General features: G+C 40.3%; 1 protein-coding gene across 5 annotated transcripts in view; it reads right to left on the minus strand.

Moving 5' to 3' along the window:
- Positions 1 to 11,512: 11,512 nt before the first annotated feature.
- Positions 11,513 to 15,000, minus strand: part of LOC138018363 (histamine H2 receptor-like) — a 28,145-nt gene continuing 24,657 nt past the window's right edge. For all 5 annotated transcript variants that reach the window (XM_068864971.1, XM_068864970.1, XM_068864973.1 and 2 more), the window contains one exon: positions 11,513 to 13,076. In XM_068864971.1, coding sequence (XP_068721072.1) covers positions 12,083 to 13,057 — 975 coding nt within the window. In that variant the 5' untranslated portion in view covers positions 13,058 to 13,076 and the 3' untranslated portion in view covers positions 11,513 to 12,082. The remainder of the gene's footprint in view (positions 13,077 to 15,000) is intronic.

Raw genomic sequence — 15,000 nt, forward strand, 5'->3', positions numbered from 1 at the left:
GAGGCCCCAGTATGTGGGGGATTCGCGCGTTTTGTCTCCCTTGTGCAGAGGGGTGTAGGGCATTTAATAGTAGGGGATTCGTTCTAATCCAAGATGGCGGCTATCGTTCCTGCAAGGACTTCTGGGTACATTTGGCCACATGCGATCACTCAAGATGGCGGACGTAGGTGTTAACAGGTATTTGTGGAATCCGTTTTATTGTTATTCAAATCAGTACATCGATTGATTTAGGGCATAGATTTAAGAAGGTAAACACAAATACTTTTTTGGCCAATGAAGTTTTGTTTTGCTGCCCTTTAGAGACGAGTAAATTCGTTCGTTTAATAATTGTTTGTATTCCTTGTAGGTGGAGAACTTTCCTTTGCAATGCAAGGATAAAACAGAAGTTTGTGGAAGAATATGCTCAACGTTTTGAGAAAAATCGGTATGTTTTTCTCTGTATTCTTAGTATTGATACAGTTGTATTGAGAAAATATGTTCTGCCCAGCTTATTTAAGAAATACTGCATGGAAGATTTAAAGTAATCCTGTCGATGTGTATTCCTAGATCAGATGAGAAAACCAAAATAACCTTTTTTGGTTTACATCTGTTGGCTGTATAGCACAGAAGCAAGCTTTGTTGCATTATTATGTTTATGTAGGATGCAAGAAAATATGCTGGAGGACATCACAAAAGACATTCTAAGAGACATTAGGATTGTTGCAGTTGGAGACATCTTATTGATAATGAGGCATGCAAAAAAGGTACTGAAGAAACTGTGCCTGCTGGGTCTTGGTTCTGTAAAGACTGTGATCATAGTTAGTGGTATGTATCAAATGATAACCTTTCTGAATATTGTTGAAATAACTTACGGAATCTTATGACTAACATTGTCCTAACAATAAACTGGCATTGTTAAAATTATTTTCATTCTACTGCCTTGTGAAATTTTCAAGGGCAAATCCATTAGGAACATCTTCAGTTGCCCTAGGGGGGTGGGGCGTTTTCTGTTATTTCCCCCCTGGGGAGGATGGGGGGGGGGGGGGTCGGGGTTTACTTTGACTGGTGCATTAGTATTGAGTAGGGCCTAATTAGAAAATGTGAGTAGAAGGTGACCATTATGACAGCGCTCGATGTGGTAAGTCTTAACTAAGTAGATTAATTATTTTACGAAGTTATAAGGAGACAAAATAGTACTTTTTGGTGCTTGCAAGAACCCCATTGCAAAGTGCGCTGTGGCTGCCTTGCGAAAAGGATACAAGATGTTTGCAGTTCAAAATGGAGGATGGTGCGCATCCAGTGCTACAGCAAAAACAAATTCGGAAGATCTGCAACCTGTGGGTCTGAAGGCGAGGGCGGACCATGGGCCAATCAGGTATACTATATCACAGGTGAGTGTTAATGGCATCCGTTTGGCAACTATAAATGCGAGGACTGCAGGCTAAGATACAAACTATTGGAGCGAACTGTACTCTTTGTGATAGCCTCCAGGTATATGGTGAGTCCTTGCTGGCGGACATCTTGGGCATGCTTTTGTGAATTTCGAGTAAAGCTCATTGGCCTTCAGTCGAAAACAGTCTGCAGTCAATTACAAGTTGCATGATAATTCAGGTAATTCAGGTCGCCATGCGATGATCATGATCATGATCATGATCGTGCTATGCCAGTGCCACAGCGGACCAGACCTTTGACAAGTACGGCAGATTTGCAGCCTGCGGGTCTGAAGGTAAAATGTCGATGAAATGTCTATTAAATTCTTAACCAAATAAAATGAAGTGTTTATTGCAGACAAAAGGCCTAATGAACCGGTGCGAAGGACTAACGTGTTCTTCATCTTTATAAAACACTAAATTTGCATAGTCGTGTTCGTTATGACCTGTCTTCGACAGAGGACAAATTTGTAGTGAAATCGTAAATAAGAAATAGGATAGCAATTTTCCATTTGCTCCGATTCTTTTAAATGCTCTGTACAGTTAATTTGATTTTGTTAGTGACCATGGGCCAATCGGGTTTATGCCATCAAAGGTAAAATGTCAATGAAATGTCTATCAAATGCGCAAAAATTAAAGTGTCTTATTGTAGACAAAGGCCTAATGTAATAAGTTTAATACGGGGATTAATAAGTTTAATACCATTTTGCAGAAAAGATACCCTTTTCGTATACCTTCCATTGGAAAGTAATAAAAGGCTTTTTAAATACCTAAATGACAGATTTCCCTACCCTTTCATATTCTTCGACTCGTGAAATCCCTGCCCTTTCATAGACCTAAAACGTAGCCTGCGTAACAAGCGTTCCTGTTCGACACAAGAGCTCCGAAACGATTTCTGGAAACTGGTCGCGCGAAAGTTGGGGCAAGAGACTGAGGGAACGCTTGCAAGAAGACCCTCTATTTTTGAAAAACCCGTTCGCCCTCGAACGGGGGCTTCTGATTGGTGCGGCACATCAGTCGCAATGATTGACAGGTAACAAATTTTCGATCAAAATGTTTCTTGTTAGTTCTAGCGTGACCAAGACAATGGCGGAAGATTTGGAAGGTTTTGAATTGTGTGCTGAAGTTGACCGAATCGGTTCTCAGTTTTACATTGAAAAGGGAACAAGAACTGTCAATTCGCCATCTCTTTAACTCTATAGTTGTAATGGCCGTTTTGCCAACAGAATTCGGAAAAATTTTAATTCTTCAGATGTTTGTCACGATGTGCGGAGTTGGAAATAAAAAAAAAAAACAAACAAACAAAACGCCGAACAGACTTCTCGAGTATCATCGTGATTTTTCCATTTCCCGGTGTAGCAAATCGATCCCAATCGAACTGAATTTTAATCGAAAACAATCGAACCCAATCCGTGGATTGAGTTTGATTGAGTTCTGCAATCGAACCAAATCGTACTCACACAAAAAAAAATATGGGCAATCGAAGCCAATCGATCGTTCGATTTCCGAACTCTGGATTAAAAAAAAAAAAAAATGGTGTTCCAGTTGCTGGAATCAATAACAGGTGTTTGAAGGCTCGAGTTGCTTCAGTATAAACGTGTGTATTTTGTAACCGCAAACATCTCGGAGAAATGGCTTCAGATGCTATGTGGGTTGTACACGTTAAATATGTTGTTAAAAGCTATCAAGAGTGCCGATTTGATGTGAAGGAGGGCGAAAAATTTAAAGTATCAAAGAAAACAGGAGAGAACGGCCGTGCTTTTCGTGTTGAAAATGAGCGCGGACAATTGGGTCAACTTCAACGTAATTGGTTGCGGCCCTGTGGCCTGTTAATGCTTCGATTACTTGGTATTTGAAGAAGTTGTAAGTAGAATTCACAAGTTCAAGAAATTTACCGCAAGAAATCTTGTGCTACCCTTGGGGAAAATAGAGAATGCAAAACTAATAAATAATTTTCGCCTTTAGTAGAGTCTATGGAGCACCATTCGATGATCCTAAAGGCCGCTAGAAGAAAGGAGGTGGGATCAATGTCCCAGTTATCCTGAAGTTTACAACTCGCCCAACCAAAGCAGTACATGTAAAAGAACGCGTGGGACAGACTGGCATAAATGTGAGAATTTTTGGCGAAAATGGAAAACGTTTCGCTAAGGTGGCAACAAGCTCGGGGAAACATGCACACGCGAGCGCCACGGATACCCGCGCCAAGAGAAGATGATTTACTGGACTAAACTGCAGCTGTAGTTTGCATTGTTGTTATTAGACAAATTAGACTGATCACAATTGTAATAAGGCCTTTTAATATTGCTATACTTTTATCCACCGTTGTTGGTTTAAAAGTATTCTGGGAAAGCAACCGACCCCAGGAACATAACCGGGAGAATAACCAAACTTTTCACACTTACGTCACGTAATTAAATTCCACGAATTCCCCAACTTTGAACACACAGGAAATGTCGTAATGTATACATTTTTAACGAGAAAAATAAACGAAAAGTCGATCGGCTAAAATATCTACAGCTGGAGTTCTGGGTTACTTTTCTGCTCCTCCTCCAACCTCTTGGGATGTCCCACTCTCCTTGGAGTACTGACCCCGGTTTGTAACTACCTGTCTTGCGCCTTTAGCTTCCTTGAAATGTTGGACATTACTGGAAGAGTGATTAGACTTATGGAAATAAAACACAAAGGACGTATTAATAAGGTTGTCGAGGAACATGAAGTTACTTTTGGCCCACTAATCTACAGCAAGAAATTGTCGAAGGTATGAAAACTGCCGAAAAAGAGGTGTTAAAGACGATGGAGGCAATCGGCATGATTGTAAAACTACAAAACGAAGACCCCTTCGATTTCAATGTTTTAGCGTCAAATAAAGCGTTTTAGCGAGGATCTTCGTTTTGTAGTTTAAGGCGGGTAAAACTACAAAACGAAGACCCCTTCGATTTCAATGTTTTAGCGTCAAATAAAGCGTTTTAGCGGGGGTCTTCGTTTTGTAGTTTGAGGCGGGTAAAACTACAAAACGAAGACCCCATCGATTTCAATGTTTTAGGGTCAAATAAAGCGTTTTAGTGGGGGTCTTCTTTTTGTAGTTTGAGACGGGTAAAACTACAAAACGAAGACCTAATCGATTTTATGTTTTTGGCGTCGAAAAAAGCGTTTTAGCACTATTCGGTCTTCGGTCTTTGGTCTTTGGTCTTCGGTCTTCGGTCTTCGGTCTTTGGTCTTCGATCTTCGGTCTTCGGTCTTCGGTCTTCGGTCTTCGGTCTTCGGTCTTTGGTCTTCGATCTTCGGTCTTCGGTCTTCGGTCTTCGGTTTGTAGACACCCGCTAATGTGGTGTTCCAAAATCAGCGAACAGGGGACTTAACGATGCTTAACTCTGCCACCACTGCATTTGTGTCAGAAACATCAATTTTCCCCGATGAACAGAATATAGCAACGTTCGAAGAACTTTTTGACCTTGATAATGATATTTTATTGGCCAGGTAATCTACAGAAAGACCGCACTACAACCGTTGAACAAATTGCAGAAATAATTGCAGACGCACAAGGGACAGAGAAGGAAGAGGAAGAACTAGACGAAGGTGACCCACGAAATTGCGAGCTTTATAAAGTCGGAAATTGCAAATATCTACAGCGAGAATTTGTCGAACCTGCAATGACTCACTGGATAGGCTGCAAGTTTCCAAATTGTGACAAATGGTGGCATGAACTGTGTTTGGGTATTAAATTTCAAAACGACGAGGAAAGACATCGATATGCTTTCTTTTGCCCAAAGCACAACTGCGATCCAGTTGAAATATTCACTACTGAAAAGCCAAAGGCAGGAAGAGAAGACAAATCGATTCTCTGCGGTAGCGGTGAAGCCTTCGTAAAAACTGGTGGCCAACAGAAGGAAACGCAGAAACAACATATGGATAGAAATAAGGAGCAATATGTAGAATATAAAGGTGAAGTGCATCACATTTCAAACTTTCTATCTCTTCAAATAGGCGAGGCATATGGGCCATCAAGTGGACGTCTTTCTCGGTGGTTATCGACGTCTAGATGCGATTTCTTCGATTTTCTCGAAAGTCGTTTAAATACAGACAAAGCAGAATTTCCATTGAGAAATTTCATTGCACTCTTCGTTCCAGGCATTGGATTGACCGTAGGCAAAGTTACCCGTATTATCGGTACGCTGAAGGCATCGACCTCGTTCCCAATACTACATGTAGACAAAAGACAGTCTCCCTGTATCTGCGAGTGCGGCTTATACGCCAATTTATTGAGTTCGATTTTGTTCGGTTGCCGAACTCAATCGAACACAATCTAATGGATTGAGTACGATAAGGTTCGATTTGTTCGATTGAGTTCGATTGGTTCGGAAATCGTACTCACACAGATTTCGTTCGATTGCCGAAGTCAATCGACGGATTGGGTTCGATTGAATTCGATTGAGTTCGATTTCCGAACGTTCGATTTGCTATCCCGGGTCCATTTCAAAGCATCATACTTGATCAAGTAATTATATAAGTGGTTGAGGTAAATTCTATGGGAATGACAGCCTGTGATTGAAATGATAATCTGGACTGCTCGGACGATAGCCATTAAGAAAAATTCAGTATTATTTATGCGTCAGCTGAAGCCGCCGTGGACAATTAAGCGTTTCCATAATTCACTAAAAGCAAAAGATTCGTTATCTAACAAAACTTTGGCAGCGCTTATTCTTGACGAAAAGTTTGGCCTGGACTGAAGTAAGCGTTTCGTTCGCTTGCAAAAGATACTTTATATTTACGAGGATGAATTAATAAAATGACTCCGAACTATCAGAATCCATATGTTTCAGGATCAAGGAAATAAACTGTATTCGTCAAATCGTTCTCTGCTTACCTTGCCTAATGTAAGCTTGAGTCCTATGTCATGGATTGAGACAAGATGAAGATAATTACGCAGCTCTCCTTTTAAATGTTCTCTTATTGTGAGAAGAAAGCGGCTCCTTTTTTCAGTCATGCGATTTTTTAAAGCACTTTTACTTGCTATTTCATCTACGATTTCGTGACGATTTGACCAAAAACGTACTGTGGAATATTAAACTAGCGAGGACGTTTTCCTGTAATTTCCAGGAGATTTAGTACGATTCATTTCGTCGACCACTCTTCACCTAGATATCCAGCAAGTCGTACTGAAATCGTGATTAGTTTTAAACTAAAACCTCTTAAATAGTTTCATGGTCAGCTTTTGTGGAGTTTTGCATTTAACGGCCTTACAACCTATCGAACTCTGTACGAGTTATGTTCCTAAATTTCGTGTTTTACGAGCGCAAGGGTTGCTTACACGCTCTGAAAATTGGTTGTTTGTTTTGACAGCTTCTTTCTAACTGCTCTGCAAATATCAGCTAGAATTTGTCCGTAAGTTTCTTCTGTTTTCGATGGTTTAAACAAATTCTCAGAAGAAACATAACCAGTCGTACCCGGTTGAGACGCGTTAAAATCACACTTGTAAATTCGGCATTGATCGCTTGGGTGTTTCGGTTCCTCGGTGCCTCGGTTTGTTTTGACGGAAGTCAATTTGTGTTAACATGCATGGTTATCTGTTATTGGCTAATTTGTTAATAAGACGTCAATCAGCGTGTGTCAAGTCAACCATTAAAAGATGGGCGTTTTTTAAAAATAGGGTGTCCTCTTGCAAGCGTTCCCGCAGTCTCTTGCCCCAACTTTCGCGCGGCCAGTTTCCGGAAAACCGTTTCGAAGCTCTTCTGTCCAGCAGGAACGCTTGCTATATACGCAGGCTACCTGAAGCGTGAAAAAGGTATCCCTCTAGGGCTGTCTCGTGGCTGAAAAGGTTAAGAATACAATCGTAAAGATCATTCTGTTCTGATTCGACAAGAGTTGAAAAATTATAATTTCCAAGTTGTACTATGTGCTGTCTCAACAAAGTTACTAGAGTAAATAAGGGCACGCGACAAAGACGGGCCGTAAACAACATTTAAGTGACCGAGAGGAATTTTTATACTCTTAATACCAGCGACGTGCAAGATTTAAGAAAACAAGTAACAAATTATAGTACAAAAAACAGTACTCAAGCTGGATTAAAAGTCTTTCATAGCTGAACGGAAATTTGTAAGTCCTTCCTTTAGAATCGATCTAGCAATTTCTGTTGAATTTATAGTAAAAAGTCACTTTATCTTCTATCACAATTCCTAATTAATAGTTACGCGTCCTATTTTAAGAACGTTTACCTTGGATAGTTATAGCGCTTACTATGCATAAGTGGATTTATGTTGAATAACAATGACAAAACTTGAATACTTTTCATGAACAGACAAATTTGTTTGGCTTTTTTCGCTGATATTGCCGTCGTAGATCTTGTACCACAGTCTCCTAAAATCGTAGAGGAATATAATTAATCTTTTGAGTGACTTTCCATCACTGCAGATTTCAAAACCATCGGCTGCTTCAAAGACGCCTTTAATCGAGCCATTGAAACAGTGGAAGGAAGAGATTCTATTCTCCATGGATCGTTATGGTACTCGAAAGAACCCCATTGCAAAGTGGGGCGTGGCTGCAATGCGAAAAGGATACAAGATGTTTGCAGTTCAGAATGGACGATGGTGCACAGCCAGTGCTACAGTGTATCAGACCTTTGACAAGTACGGCAGATCTGCAGCCTGTGGGTCTGACGGTGAAGGCGAACGATAGGCAAACCAGGTCTACCTAACTAGCAGCTAATCAACTGAATGGTGTTATGCAACAACACTGGTAACTGATTGCTAAAGAAATAAAAACCTCTTCTGCGAACGGGTTGTTTTTTAACATCTTTTTTTGCTTTCGCTGCTATGGGACTAGCTAACGTTTCCTCACAATTAAACTTTTTTAGTTCATTGTCACTGACGAATCATTTATGGTATGGACCATGACAATTCTCTTTTTCCTGCTGAGTTAAAGTACTTTTGATTTGTGGGTATTAGGACTGCCATGATTTTTTGTTTCTATTTTACCTTTAAATTGACGAGGATGCTAAAGAAAGGCAAATCCAATCGATTTCAGAATTGCTAAATCGCACCTTATGTTGGCCAATTTTTCTTTGAGCCCTTTTGTCATCTTATGAAAAATGGTTTAGAGGAAGACATCTCATGTCCAGAATTCACTTGCACCTTCCCATAATGCAATCCGCTTTGGCGGGGTTATTTACATAAAAAACAATCGAAGTTACTTACTCTTGGGACTGAATTTTTATTTGTCAGTCCCTTGATGTTTTATTCACTTATCCATTCCACCATAATGGGATTTCTCTGGGATTTTTTAATCTTTTCCCTTGCAGCTAGGAGTTCCAGATAGTGAGTGTATTTTTCACTGCCCAAATTTCATAAAAATGAAAGATGCATATCAGTGGAGAGATGGTAGCAACTCTGTTTAGCGAGCAAAATGTTCATTGCAGAAGGAGACCGACATGCAGTACTGCGTGAATAAAGAACTAAAATATAAAGGTCAGTCAAGCTTTTCCGCACTCGGATAAAAACACGAAACTGCGTCCATTTCTCGAAAGTCCATTTGTGAAACTGCCGTTAAAGAGTTCGTCTTTTAGTATGTTTTTAAGATAGCTAAAAACCAAATGATTCACCTTCTTAAGGTTCAAAGGGAATGGTAATACGGAAAAAGTCTCGGGACTTTCGAGATACGGGTCCCCAAACCCGAATGAGAATGGAACAATGACCCCTAACAAAGTCAGGTAAAGTCACAGGTTACGAGCCAGAAGGCTCATTAGGGCGGCGCTTATCTCCGGTTTCCGTAGCATGAAGCGACTAGGAGTATTTATACTCCTCCCTGGATGGGATACTAGTCCATCCTAGGGTTACCCCCAGCATTTCGCCGGTACCCATTTAAACACCTGGGTGGAGAGAGGCACCGTGAGAGTAAAGTGTCTTGCCCAAGAACACAACACAATTTCCCCAGTCAGGACCTGTCACGTAATTATTATTATTATTTTTTTGTCACCAGTTTGTAGATAGTTTTAGCCACTCGTCTTGTTCGTTAGTGTGTGTTAACTATCTATTGTACGATTCCCTAGTGTATTATGTATTATCTGATTCAGTGTTATAGAACTTCTTTTAAGTGTTGTAATAGACCCTTTGCATAAATGGCAATGTACATCCTTGCCTCACATTCATGTGAAAAATCCTTTGTCTAGCCATATAAGCAAAGCGTCTATGTAGTCATCTAAAAAAACCATGTTTTGTCGTAATTTGAATAAATTAGTTTAACTATATATGGACGTAAAAAGTCGTGGGCGTGGGTAGGTTGTTGAAGTGGTGCAAGGTTTGTTGACAAGAGGGAAGGTCAATTTTAGAAGAAAGTGGAGGGCATAAACGGTCAATCAGTCAATGCTGAAAGTCGTTAGCAGACCCCAACCGTACATCAAGACAAAGCCCCTTTGTCTACGGTGGAGGAACGAGCGAGGAGAATATTACTGTACCGCTCTCTAGTGAAAAGGAAAACGGAAAAGCTAAGCGCCGGAGTTGACAAAAGAGGAACAGGAAAAATAAAGTCCGAGAAAAATAGAAGGCGCCGGAGAGCAGAAGCAGAAGCGGACCGGGAAGCAATTGGTTTAAAGCTGCATTGCTGGCTGAGGTTTGTTGGTTTGTGGGTTAGTCGGTTTGTTGGTTAGTAGCGTTTTGGAGTGAAAGCGAAGAACTGAACTGAACTGTTTAATATTGTAAATATTCAAAGTAAAGTATTTAGTTTATTTTAATTAGTGTTGTCATTTAAATATATATAAAGCATAAAGAAAATCTAAGTAAGATTAGTTAATTTAGAGATAGTCACTGTACTAACTGTTATACTTGTTGTTAAGTTATATCTTTTATCAAAAGTCGTACGCGTTTTCTTAAAATTCATACTGTGTTGCGGGTTTGTGCGAAGGGGTGTGAAGTGCGTTGTCTTACACTTAGTTTTATCCTGTTCATATCATCATCATATATCTTTATTTACCCTCGGATTTTTTAGAGTAGCTTGGTGGAGCTAATATCTCCGAGCATTTACCCTCCCAATCATGATATATCACAGAAGACAGACCACAACACCGGGAGCTACATGCCCTACTCTTTACGACAAGTGTGCGGGTTCTTTTACGTCCCACAGGATTATGAACATTGAAGGGTTGTGAGACGGGACCTCCGGCTTATTGTCCTTATCCGAGAAGACTAGAGAGTCTAACCATTTGCAGATGTAATTACAAAGGCAGCACTTTCATCTCAGTTATTTAAAGACCCTGAGTGTTGGTCCGGCCGGAGTTGAACTCACGATCTCCCGCGTGACAGCCCGGTGCTCAACCAACTGCTCCTCGCAATCTTGCGAGACCCAGGGGATCGCGAACCATCACAAGACCCCAACCCGGACCACTCGATTCGGAGTCGTGCGCACTAACCATGAGGCCACCGCGCCTCCCACAATGACCCCTAATGGTTGTTTCAAAATTGCGGAACGTCAGGGCCCAGTTGTTCGAAAGCCGATTAACTTAATTCAGGATTAGTGTAACTTTTGTTTCATTTTTTTTTAACTTTTTGGAAAAAGTTTCTTTTGTTCATTTTTGTTTTTGAAGATTAACTTCTTCTAATGTAAAGTTTTGCCGAAAATCAGCGTTAACCAGCATTTGGGAGTAGAGAAATAAACTCTTTGGTTAATTTTTAATCTGGGATTAGCGTTAATAGGATTTTGAACAACCGGGCCCAGGTCAAAATCACGAGGTAAATTATTCCCGAGGATTATTATTATTATTATTATTATTATATTATTATTATTATTATTATATTATTATTATATTATATTATTATTATTATTATTACTATTATTCCCGAGGATTGCCTTGAACATGGTGTGCATACAGACATACAAACTCTTAATTATTTTAGCTCGGATTTCCGGCAGAGTAGAACTATTACATACACATTGTAAATGTATGTACTACATTACTAAGTTAAATGATCAGTCAAGTATGATGATTATCCGGTCTTTCGAATCTTGTTGGGAACACCAAAAACAGTTCACCATACTCTTCTAAACATTATCACTGCAGTGGACAAGAACATGTTCGTTTATCAGCCATACATTAACCGAGCATGGAATAAACTGAATGACTAGCATTACTATTTATTAACTTTTAACGATATTCCCTGCGTTTGATTGGTTTATATTCTTTTACGCGTAAATCGTATCCGCGGTTACTTTTCCCCTGAAATTTAAAAACTTGCTTCGTAATGTGAGAAAGAAATCAATGATGCGATAAATACTTTTCCTTGGCTTTTAAAGAGATCTGAGAGAGTTTTGAATGAGTTGGTCGAATTCGGTTTTACGTATGAATTTAAGAACGATCTTAAAATCTTCTGAAGCTGTTGGCTCAAGAACTCGATCGTTATAACTCTTCTACCTGCTTTACAATGGCACCTAGACAGAGTTTGTTGAATCCTTAAGTGCTTTGCTATGCCTTATGATTGCACTATAGAGTACCTCACTTTCTTCACCAACCAATCAGACGCAAGATAAAGATCCAAAATCCCGCTCTCGTGCATTTTCGTGCCACTGGAATCTACATCGACTTCGGATTGGCTCACTACATTGTGCGCGCCTCTTACGATTGCCGATTGGTCAGTTTGAATTTCAAAACGCTCAACTTGAAACTGCTCCAGTTCACTATCAAGGACAAGCTACAGGTTTTCTGAAAGTGGAATAGCGGCCATGTTTGCATCAGCAGGAGCGCCACCGCAAAGTAAATATCTCACGCCGGTGCGGAAGCCTTGCATGCGCATGGCGTAGATGATGGGATTTACCAACGAGTTTGATATGAAACATGTTAGCACGAACATTCGCAGGTGAAAATTTACGGGACTTTTCGGCGAAGGGAAATCAGGATGGAACAAACGCAGACATATATATGTTATAACAGGCAACAGAGTGATCAGGGAAGCAACTGTAACAGCAAACAAAATGGCGGATAGCTTGCGCTCTCTCATGACAACTCCGTTGTCGAGGCGGTTCATTCGCCGGCCAAAACGAACCTTGATAAAAATTGAAGTGTAGCAAATGCATACAACAAGGAAAACTAGTAAATAGTATGCAATATACAGTGCGGAATTTATTACTAAAGGGATCTTCCCGCGATCTTGAAATGGCATTTTGATTAACGCGATTTGAAGAGCTTCTCTGATAATAGCTATCAGCCAAATGATGGCTATAGTGACGTAGTAGACTCGTCTGTTCATGAAGAGATGCCTGGAAGGACGGTATGTGGCGTGCACGCGCTCCACCGAGATGACAGCAAGATTTGCAAGCGAAGCAAAGGAGAAGATATGGAGAAATGCAAATTTGATCAGATCAGCCCAAGAACTGACATCAAAGGTGTACTCCCAGGAATTACATTGTTCACCGATTCGTTCAATCTGAAGGGATCCTGAAATAACCCCCGCCAAGAGATCAGTCATTGTAAGATTTAGGATAAGAATGTACGTGCCTCGGCTCTGCATCTGGCGCTGTGTCATGAATACAGCTATGGTGATAAGATTGAGGACCACTATGGCTACACATTCAGATATTAGCACAACGATCCACGGAATGCAATCTGATGAGGCGAGGAGTGAAGACACTTCGGCTTTGTTGGTCGCATTTCTGTTACTGCCAGACATAGTTCTTTACTGAAACCACCTGAAATAAGAACCAAGGTTATATTTGTTAGACAGAAAACCTCTGTTCCACATGCAAAAGTATTTTCAAGAAAGCTAGTTGAGTACAGATCTCGCCTGGTGCATTGCTGTCAAGTGGCACTTTTCAGACTTAGAAATCTTATTCCTATAAATATCGATTGACGTGAAGCGCCCCAAAATCTTTGTTAAAAAAGAAAAAAAAGATCTTCAGATGTAAGGTCAATATTGTTTCTATACCGCACCTGTGTAAGTTTAGAATTATTTCAGTACACGCAACAAGGGAATATGTGATTTATTTGCCGAGGAAGCAAACGAGGTCAGTGAATCCTAGATTGCCTTATTTTAATCAGGGCATTTTTTTACATGAGTGGAATAATCAACTATGAGTAACATAATGAGATGTTTGGGACTTTTTCATTAATTCCATTGTATGACTAATATAAGAGAGTTTTCAGTTTTTTTCTTAAGGTCCTAAAATCTTTCATTTCATTTCATTCGCGAAGTGTCCAATTCAAAACGCCTGGTGACGAGTATAATAAGTCCCCCTGGCGGGAGGGGAGTCGCAGATTGCTCAGTGAGTTTTGTTTCTAGCAATGTGGGACTCCCCTCCCTCCAGAACTTATTAAACTCGTCACCAGGCGTCTAGAGTTCAGTGCCATTTTGAATTGGACACTTCGCGAGTACAACGCTTTCTGGCCGCCAATTTAGCAGGTTAACTTACAAGTTTTACGGAGTCTGGTGGCTTCGCGTTGCTACCTGGAGATGCTTCAGTGGATTCATGGTTTAGAGAAATTCATGTTCCACGAGCCTAGCGTGTTTATTTAGCGACTGGATTCGATTTTCGCGAAAAAAATCGTGCTTGTTTTGGGTCGATCGTTGTCCATAAGCTAGCTTCCGTCTCCTACCTTGTCACTATATTATGAAGGAAGGTGAACTGGGACCATTTTCCCCGAAACCTCGTGTACGTATTAAAGACAACAACAGCTCACCACATGGTAAGTTTTATCGATTTTTATTTCCATTTTCTAGCAAATTTTCAGACCTAAACTTCGCCTTATATGTTCTCTACACAGTGAACCTGGGTTACCTGTGCTTAGACGTGCTGTAAAATTACTGGAATAAAAATTACATGATCGGGTTGTTTCTTTCCAAACCGTTTGTTTAATCGGCTTTGTAATACTTTAGAAAACAAGCGTGATCCATTCTCCTTTAATCTATATCACTTACAATTAGAATAGTTTTGGCATTACCTTAGCCAGCCTACATAATGCTAACACAGTTTTTTGCTCTCTTGTGTTTGTAGAATATCCGAACGCATATGTTCCACAGCATTTATCTTCAGCGCACATACAGAAATGTTAGCCGAACAGCAGATACCACGAATTGCGTCCTTTTGAAAATGACGTGGGTAACGCACACACACACACACACACAAAATACGAAAACGAGGAATATTATTTTATCGCACTGAGATGCAAAAATAACTGAGAGAGCGAATGGAGCCGTTTCCGACATCCACCGAACAAACGAAGCAATTTCCGAAAGACTCAGTACCACAAGGCTTGAAATATTGTGAACAATAACATCGTTTTTTCCACCTAAAGGAAAGGAAATATCTCTATGATAATAAACTTCAATTCCCGGAGGATTAGTTGGCTAAGATCAAGTGTACATTGCACCCTCTACGCCTTTTCTAGGGTATTATGAGACTAAAGTAAAGCGGTTCAGCCGCCTCTAGTTCTCTCGAGAGCGCTCTGGGCCAAATTATTCGCTTTTCTTTTTGCGTTGATTCGTTTTGTTTTCACGGCTTAATTACGTGGAATGCCGAAGGCATCCACGTCTTAAAACCGGGCTGGAATCTTTTTTTTGTTGGTAGTCACAAATGTGCATACCCCACGGATATTGAATTAATCTCCGATCGGGTG

Source organism: Montipora capricornis, chromosome 10 (genome assembly GCF_036669925.1).
Source record: "Montipora capricornis isolate CH-2021 chromosome 10, ASM3666992v2, whole genome shotgun sequence".
Lineage (NCBI taxonomy): Eukaryota > Metazoa > Cnidaria > Anthozoa > Scleractinia > Acroporidae > Montipora > Montipora capricornis.